The sequence below is a fragment of the Mchenga conophoros genome, linkage group LG13 (genome assembly GCF_057382185.1).
Source record: "Mchenga conophoros isolate Kocher_MC1m ecotype Shallow Benthic linkage group LG13, M_conophoros_male_GT1.1, whole genome shotgun sequence".
Lineage (NCBI taxonomy): Eukaryota > Metazoa > Chordata > Actinopteri > Cichliformes > Cichlidae > Mchenga > Mchenga conophoros.
The window spans coordinates 23,689,419-23,698,558 of NC_140538.1; the positions used below are offsets into that span (position 1 = coordinate 23,689,419).

At 40.3% G+C, this 9,140-nt stretch overlaps 1 protein-coding gene across 2 annotated transcripts in view; it reads right to left on the reverse strand.

Annotated features, from left to right (window-relative positions):
- The window catches only part of arid4b (AT-rich interaction domain 4B), a 38,929-nt gene extending 29,790 nt beyond the window's left edge, over nucleotides 1-9,139 (reverse strand). The window contains exons 1-2 of one of the 2 annotated variants that reach the window (XM_085297328.1): nucleotides 8,910-9,139; nucleotides 6,546-6,594 (exon numbers count right to left, since the gene is read on the reverse strand). In XM_085297328.1, the coding sequence (XP_085153454.1) occupies nucleotides 6,546-6,551 (6 nt within the window). In that variant the 5' untranslated portion in view covers nucleotides 6,552-6,594; nucleotides 8,910-9,139. The remainder of the gene's footprint in view (nucleotides 1-6,545; nucleotides 6,595-8,909) is intronic. The other variant, XM_085297329.1, reaches the window with a different exon arrangement.
- Nucleotide 9,140: the final 1 nt, after the last annotated feature.

The window sequence follows — 9,140 nt, forward strand, 5'->3', positions numbered from 1 at the left end:
TGATTCTTCTCATGGAAAAGCAACCCAGAGATACGGAAAGGTGGGTCAGTGTAGCACTATACCAACCACACTGCATACTGTGCAGCACAGACTGAACAGCAGACCTGTGTAGGTACATTTAATTCATCAGTGCAGACACTGCAGCAGATGAAAAAGAGGAAGAGGACCCAGGAAGTTTCCTTTCCACTTCCAACATGGAGAGCGTAAGGTAGCCTATAACAGCAGAAGCATGGTTAATCTTGCTCTCACAAAGCCATGAATGATTTATTTGTTTAAAAAAAATAATGCCCAAATACTGCCAGACAATAAAAGGTTATCTAGTATTTAGTTTAATAAGATATTATTCATCTACCAAGGGTGCACCAATGACTCCGTGTCATTTATTCTTCTTGACCACAAATTCAGTCACACAAATTCAAAATACAACAAGACACATCGCATGACAGATTATTTCTGCACCAAAAAAAGACTTTTTCAAAAAAAATAAAAAAAATAAAAAATCACCAACTGTGAAATTCTGGGCTGATATTAATGTTTAAAAAACAATTTGGCCAAAAGATGATACCAGTGTTTTTGTTATGTAATTCCCTTTTGTGCCAAGACAACAGAGAAATTAAAAAATAAAATAAAATAAATTGACAAATAACAATGCTTTTTAAAGTCTTTCAGCTCTTTGTCTCACTGTCTTTGAACATTTAACTAGCCACAAATTGCAACAAAAGAAATAAAGACGGTGACAAAAAAAAGTTGCAAATGAAACACTACTACACACAGATATTTGCAATTATTTGAGCTGATTCAACTTGCAGTCGAATATATATATGTGATTAACTTATAATTGACGATGCAATATATTGCATTATCTTATTATGTGTAATCTAATTAAAAAAGATATACGAGTTAAAGTAGCATTAAAAATGTAAATTTAACTAAAGGAGCATTCTCCTGAACAATCATTGACATACAGGACACTTTCCTGACATGACTTCATGGTAAATGGTAAATAAAATGGTAAATGGCCTGTATTTATATAGCACTTTTCTAGTCCCTAAGGACCCCAAAGCGCTTTACATATCCAGTCATCCACCCATTCACGCACACATTCACACACTGGTGATGGCAAGCTACATTGTAGCCACAGCCACCCTGGGGCGCACTGACAGAGGCGAGGCTGCCGGACACTGGCGCCACCGGGCCCTCTGACCACCACCAGTAGGCAACGGGTGAAGTGTCTTGCCCAAGGACACAACGACCAAGACTGTCCAAGCCGGGGCTCGAACCGGCAACCTTCCGATTACAAGGCGAACGCCCAACTCTTGAGCCACGATCGCCCCTTCATTTCCAAGAGTCACATGATTTGTCTCTTGTCTTTCCTGTAGCTAACAAGGCCTTCTCCTCATCATCGCCACCTTTAGGTCAACGCATTGGGGCTTTTGTCATTTGAATACGTTTTTATTCCCTTTTAGGGTTGACCTGCAACTGTTAACTTAGCTAACGTAACAGCCTACTGTTACCAGTAACCATTCTAAACACATATAAAAATAACAGGTTGTTTTTTAAGGCATGGCCTGAACAATGCAGCTACACTGTGTGGTTGAGCGAACAGAAGAGCAGATACTGTCTGATGAAAATCTCACAGTGATGCGACTAAAAATCATTTAGGTCCCATCCAAAAAGAATTTAAGACAATTCATACCATTTGAAAAATATAATAGAGCGTATTGTCAATCAAACAGTTTATAGATGCTCACACTGTCCTCTAAGAAGAAGAGCTCTAATTAGGCACTTTAAGTGAAAACACCTGTGCGTGCGTGTGGGCGACACTTTAAGACTTCAAATCCACAACAAATTCAAACTATGAAACAGTAATACTGATTAACCTGGCAAAGATATTGTGAATACTTTCTAATTTACTTACATACTTTTATATATTTAAAACATGACTTATGTAGAGCTGTTCTCATTGAAATACAGTATCAGAATATTAAAAACCACTGTTAATTAGCCGAACTCTGATGATGTGAACCCAGATCAGATTTAAAATTGAAACGACAGGAAGCTGCTTGCTGTTCAGATCTCAGAGTCTCTTTCTTTTTTCCACTTCACACCATCACAGAAACTCACACACTTTGTATTTGTGAGACATAAAAAATTAATAAATAAAGAAACTGTTGCCATTTCCCAGAGTACTGTGAATCAATACATGTAAAATGACACACATGCTAGTTTGAATGTGGTTTGATTTAGTTTAGGTTTATTTTATTTTAGGCTGTATAGGATGACATAAAACACAAATGTCTCAGTCTATTAAGATTACTGGCACATCTAAATCTAAAATCTATTATATTTATCCAAGAGAATTACAATGCTTTAATGACTGTAGCATCTCTGAAATATTATAAACAATAGTTTTACACCCATTATACTGTACTGTGGTGCTCACAGGCCAAACAAAGGAACATGCAAGAGGCACGCAGGAAAGAATTAAGCACCCTCCCAGCCTAGCTCACACGTACAATAATCCTGCTGTGAATCACCTCTTTGTCCAAACCAGAGTCGCCACAATTCCAGTGACTGGTGCTTCAGCAGGAGTTGCCCTGGCAATGCCATGGCAGCTCTGAACTAGAAAAAAAAATTGCAATCTTAATACTTTTTGTTTACGCACTCACTCCCCCACATTTAGGGCATTCACCATATTCACGCTTCCTGTGCGATCAGCAGCAGTTTAATCTACTTCGAGAATTTCAGTGCTTCTGAATTTAGTTTTTTTTTTTTTTTTTATATTTAAAAAAAATTAAACAAGTCTTTATCAGACACCCTTTTTCTAATAAAGCATATGGACAGACCCTTGATGATAAAACACTGATCAACAGGTACAATTCAACATCAGATTAACAGACTGGAAAACTTTTCTTCTCGACTAAAACTGTACAGTTTACAGCTCTATGGGTAAACTTATCTACATACTAGGGCTGCACGATTTTGCATAAAATGAGAATCACGATTTTTTGGCTTAGAATTGAGATCACGATTCTCTCACGATTTTCTTTTCCAGTATAAATATTTATTGCACTTATTAACTGCACATCAACTTCGTAACAGTTGAGACTGAACATAAAAACAACAAATGTCTCACGTTTTGTTGTTGCCGCAAAATGTTGTACTGCTTGAAATTCCGTCTCCACCGTTGCTCGACACTGCATGTATAGAGCAGGTAGTGCAACAATAGAAAAATAGTTGCGGGACGGCACTGTGTAGCGTTTGTCTAGGGTGTTGATCATTTTCCTAAATCCCTCGTTTTGCACAGTGTTGATGGGAGCCATATCTTTGGTCAGGTGATAAGTGATAGCCTCCGTAATTTCTTTGTGCCTGCGGGAGTTCGACGTGTATAGGGAAGCGCTGTATAAGGTTCCCGTTATTGATGTTTGGGTGGTTGTCCGGGACAGATTTTCTCCTGTCACTTTCTCGTCATCCCTGACGTGCTCTCCATTGTTTTTTTTCTGCTAATTTTAGCATCACACCACGGCTTCTGTATCACGTGGTATAAGGCTCCGCCCTTGTCATTTGTTGAGCAGGAAGAGTGAGGCTTGTTTTCATGCAGATTACGTCCCGGATCAAAATGCGGTACAATCGTCGTTGTCTTTTTTTTTCTTTTTTTTTTTTTTTAAATCGTTGTCATTTGGAAATGAGATCGCACATAAGTATGAATCAAGATCGCGATTTTCTAACGATTAATCGTGCAGCCCTACTACATACTAGCAAGTATTCCTAACAAAGTATTAACTGAAAATCTCTCAGCAATGTTGAATGAAAGGTACACTGAAACTGAGTTACAAATCAAGCTAAGTGAGTGTAAATGTAAAAAAGTATAATCAGTATAATTGGTTACATTCACAGCTACTTGCGCTATTATTTTTTAAGTGTCGCTACTGAGACCAGGACCCAAGTGAAGTAATATAAACAGTTGAGTGAATGTCACTTAAAGATACAACGTTGAAATTTAAGTACAGCTAAAAATCATGAATGAACAGGCTGACTTTACTTTTACTTTATGCATTTTTTAAACATATAAAAATGTAAGTACTGTATTTTTACAAAGAATGACTATATTGTTTGTATCCAGATCTACGTAATACTAACCAAAAGTGAACCATAGCTTTTAAATGTGATCATGAGGTGTACTTTTCAAAGCACATTAGACAGCCTACTGTACCTGACCTCCTGAGTCCATCTTCTCAAATGCAAAAATAGGAACCAAATGACTGCACTGCATACAGTTTACGGCCACAGAAATAACTAATTTCACTGTAACAGCAAAATCTGCATACTCACTGCTTTGACACAACAGAGCAACTCTGGACTAGAACTGCAGTTCAAGTTTATAAAGGACAGATTTAAAAGGGGATGGTCAAACTTAAAAGCCGAGCTCTCCTGATATTCCTAAAATGTAACTCAAAAACATCTTTCATCAGACCTCCCCTGCCTCATTCTTACACACCCAGCACCTCCAGTTTGCAAGCCATGCTTTTTTTTATTATTGATTTTCCAGTTTTATGACCATGTAATAAAAACACTGACAAAGTTGTTTGGAAAAATATGGAAAACTTCCTCTTTATAAGATCAAACTGTGATGAAAATAAAGTCGGAAAAGTACTTTTCCTGTAGTGTTGTTTTGTCGTATAGAATATATAGAAAATCAACGTTTTCACTGTTGTGTGAGTTTAAGCTTTACACAATTACACTCACACACAATCAAACCATTTTGTTGTTATTAACAAAAGTGACGAATGTCCTTAATATTACTGACTGTGGTTGAATTTAGAGTGGTCCGCTGCTATTGATACTACTACATAAAAGGAGAAGCTTAATGTATTCCACTTCTTTTATAACAAATTTATTAAGGATTTAAACAAACATCCAACACTTCTAACTTCTTATAATGGGTCTAATCTGTACAGCATTTCATCTTACACACTGTATTACAGCAGTGTGTGTGTGTGCGCGCGCAGCTGGTGAAGAAAGCCTGCAGACCATGAGCCTAAGTGACATATAACGCTAAGTGAACATAATGAAAAGTTGTCCTACTTACAGAGCAATTTACAGTTTAGGCATTGAGCAGATGCTCATACACACAGCGGTAAAATGAGTGAGCACTCCTCTAGCATCAATAGAGCCACACAAACTCAGAGCGCTGTGAAAACAACAAATGCTACAACATTAAACAGAAAATGTCAGTGTGGGAACATCACTGCTTTCAGCTGACGCGTGGATGTGAACATTTAAGCATAATAATCATCTACTAGAGGCCTACTGCAACCCATGTGGAAACAACAATAACTGCAAAATGGTCACAGTTACTAATAGCACCATGTTTCATGAGTTTTTATATGTTTAGCTTTATTCAAAGAGACGTCGGGGAAATTAAGCAGCAAAAGGCCAACATAACATGCGAGTCAGGCGGTATCTGCTAAAGTCACGTTTTTCCTCAGTGTGCATCTCGGCTTATTGAAGTGCATTTCCAGTATTGGCAATCAAAACTCCTCTCGCCACACAAATAGGTCATTATATAATCGCAGACCACCCAGTAGCTTAAGTTAGCGTTACCACTAGGACAACCAACAGAAAGAGTTTGGATGTAGACAAACATATCAAAGTGGCATCTATCTTTGTATCCCCCTGCTCTTTCTGCTTGCACTTTAATAACTGGATAATTTGGCTGAAGGTGACATGTTTATTAGTGGGTGGCGGTTTAGTCCGATTAACCACAACAAGCATAACAAAGTAGCTAATCATTACCAGAGCTGCTTGTAATGTGGCCACTATCAACTCTCCGATCACAAAGCCTGGCAACTTCTTGTTCTACTTGGTTTATGTTCCTCACACATCACTATTACCTTACATGAGTCAGGAAACAAAAACAAACAAACACAAAAAACTCATGTGCGTTATACTAATTGCTCTGCAGGTTACGAGGCAGCATAATGACTCATGTGGCAACAAATGATAAGTTAGGACACTGCCTGCAGTCATAACTGCAGCTATAACACGAGAATAAATAGCTCAAATCACTGAGAGAGACAGCTGTGTTTTTTCAGGCTAAATAAGGCTGAAGAAAACAATGTCATGACCAAGTTTTTCTTAAATCTAATCATGAAGTTCACAAGCCACACCTTTGGTATAAATGTAGAGCCACATACACATACATCACTTCACATCCACGCCCTCTCGTCTTATAATTCAATGCCAACACATAACAAAGCACAACATTAATATTACAATTTTCAATTTGCATTTGCAAAGCAAGCTGAAGACACTAGAAACTCAACATCGGGGACATCAAACAATTGTATTAGTCTGGCCTTTATCCAGGACGCTGTGTTTACATTTACATTTAATAGGAAGATCCAACCGTTTAATTCCTCTGGTTAAGTCGTGTTTACATAAGAGCTGAATGAAACTGAGCTGCAGAAGTAGTAGAGCTAATGGGAGCTTCCCCGTGCTACTGAGCACATGCAAGATAAAAAAAAAAAAATGAATGAACATACCTTCATCTCTCTATGAGTCCTCTAGGTGACCAGTTTAACGGATCCCAAGCTGGAAAAACAAAAAGGTAGGAGAAGCTGTTAGAAATTTCAGAGAGTGCCAACTTATGTCTGCCACAACAAGACACGATTATGTTATGATGACATCACTTCTTCTGCTACACTGCTGGATGCAATGAAGAAAAAGCTGGGCGGTAGATGCTCACTTTAAACGGCTTGGGGAAAAAACATCGACGACTGCACACGAAACATCTTTCTTTTCTTTACATCCTGCAACACATCTGCTCGAGAAAGAGACAGACAAGGGTGTGTGTATGTGTGTGTACGGGAGCTTTCCAGTCCAATAATATGTGTTGCAAAGTACACCGTGGCAGGCTGATCGCTCATTCGCAGAGCCTTTAAAGCCGTTTATGTAATGCCCAGCGCACACTGTTGTAAGTCAGTCAGTCAGCGCTAGTCAGCCAGACTTGGCTTGTGACTAAGAACGGCGAGCACAAACAAAGTAACTAGTCGCTACTCGAAGCAAAGGCTTCCTCTGTGTGTGTGTCTGTTTGTGTGCACAGATGGATAATATTGTAGCTGTTTAATGGAGTGATGGACAGTGTTAACAGCCGCACGGCGCTCGTTTCTCCGAGTACACGGCAGCGTGGTGTGCCTGCTGTCTGCACTGCACTGACTATACCAACGCTACAGCAGAGGATGACGCCATTTCTGTAGCTGACAGTAAGCTAGAAAAGGAGAACAGTTGAGCAGGCAAACACTGGGAAAATCCAGGGAACCGCGGTCGCAAGTCACCTGCCCGTGTCACGGCCATTTCTCTCATCGGAGACTGGGATAACGCTGTGTTTTTTGTTACAGGAAAACTGCACCGAGACCATCCATTTTCGTTTTCGCTTCTCTCTCTCCCTCGGTGTCAGTGCACTGCTCTCTGCGGAGAGTGCGCTCGACGGCAATAAATAAATAAATAAATAAAATATATATAAATGTAGAGCGAGGGAGCGAGATAATAACACAGTAGCTAGACCCCAAAAACCTTTACAGATATGTCATATCACCGCCCTGGTAGTACAAAACACGTCAAGTTGAGCCCCCCCGAAAAAAGAAAAAAAGTGAAGCTCGGCCGTGCAGACCGATTGGAAGTCACTTTCTGAACGGAATGCTCTACTGTGGCATTTCGCTGAACGTTCACGGAGCAGCGATGAGTGGAGATTTGCTCCCGACAAAGAAACAAGTCGACGAAACGGTTCGCAACAAGGTCAAGCTCGAAGACTTGCAACGCAGCAACATCGCGTTAATCCCCCCCCCCCCCCCCCCAAATCACCACCACCACACAATTTTATTGTTGTAACACAAGCCAAGGTCGCAGTCCTCCTTTGGTTTAGTTCACGGAGGATACAATGTCATCCGCCCCAGACAATTTGCTAGACCGAGCCGATGCGAGTGAGTGGACTGACCACCACTGCTAGCACCATTCCCAACAACGTTAACACACTCGTACAAGCTTCGAGACTCGGTAGTCTTTTCTCCTGTTCTAAAAGCTGCTACAGTGATTAACTAGAGCGTCGAGCTCATTTAAACCTCTCCACTAGTTATTCACGTCCAAGCAGTTTGTTACTTAACATACGTAACATAATAATAACCACAAAAAAAATACTGGTCAAGCACCCACAACACCGAGAATAACAAGTCATCACTAGCAGTAGGTGGGGAAATATGGATAACCTTTGAGCTGATTTTTATCCCCACAACTGATCAAATGGGCGAGTTCCTTGATACACGGTAGCTCCAACCTACATTGGACAAGTCAGTCGTGAGGAGCCAGACGTTACTGGTGGCACAAAAGGAAAGCCTGACAATGCATTTTACCTCCGTTTAACTATATCGTCCGCCCGCTGCTCGACAGATCTCGTCACGCTAATAAGAACTCACCGATTGTTTCGGGTAATATCACTTTTTTTGTTTAAATGGCTATTCGCGAGCACCGTGGCAGGCGCTACTCGACGACAGCGTCCCCGAGGATTCCTCCGCTCAACAACACAACACTCCGGAGCCTGTCCAGCACACTTGAAACTATTCAGCCACGGAGTAGCATAACCTTTCACTGCGCTCATCCGCCTAATTTGGCTGGCTACGGCTTAACTTTGTTATCGAACTGAACAAGTTTTTTTTTCCTTTTCTTTTTTTAATCTGCAGGTTTCTACTGCCCTGTTGCCAAATTCATTCATTCCTCTAAACCACCCTCCCTAAACACAACACAGCATTAGTTAACAAGTTAGCTAACGTCAAGGTTGGCTTGATAGCAGCAGGGAAGCAAGCTAGTAAAATGTTCTAAATAGCAACGGCTCTGCCGAACAAAAGCAGGCTCACCTATGCTGTCAAGTTGAAAAACACCTCTGGTTTTCGACGAAAGTGGATTAGTAATCCATAGGAACATTTATGAGAAAAATGCGACAGATTTAAACGTCGTCCACCGATTGATGTTGGATGCGGATGGGTAAAAGTCGTTTTCGCAGAGCTGCTGTTTGCCTTGTTGAGTAGCTCCTCTAGCCTAGCTCTTTCTGTGATCCTTCCCCCTCCTCCTGAGAATGATTGACGGGT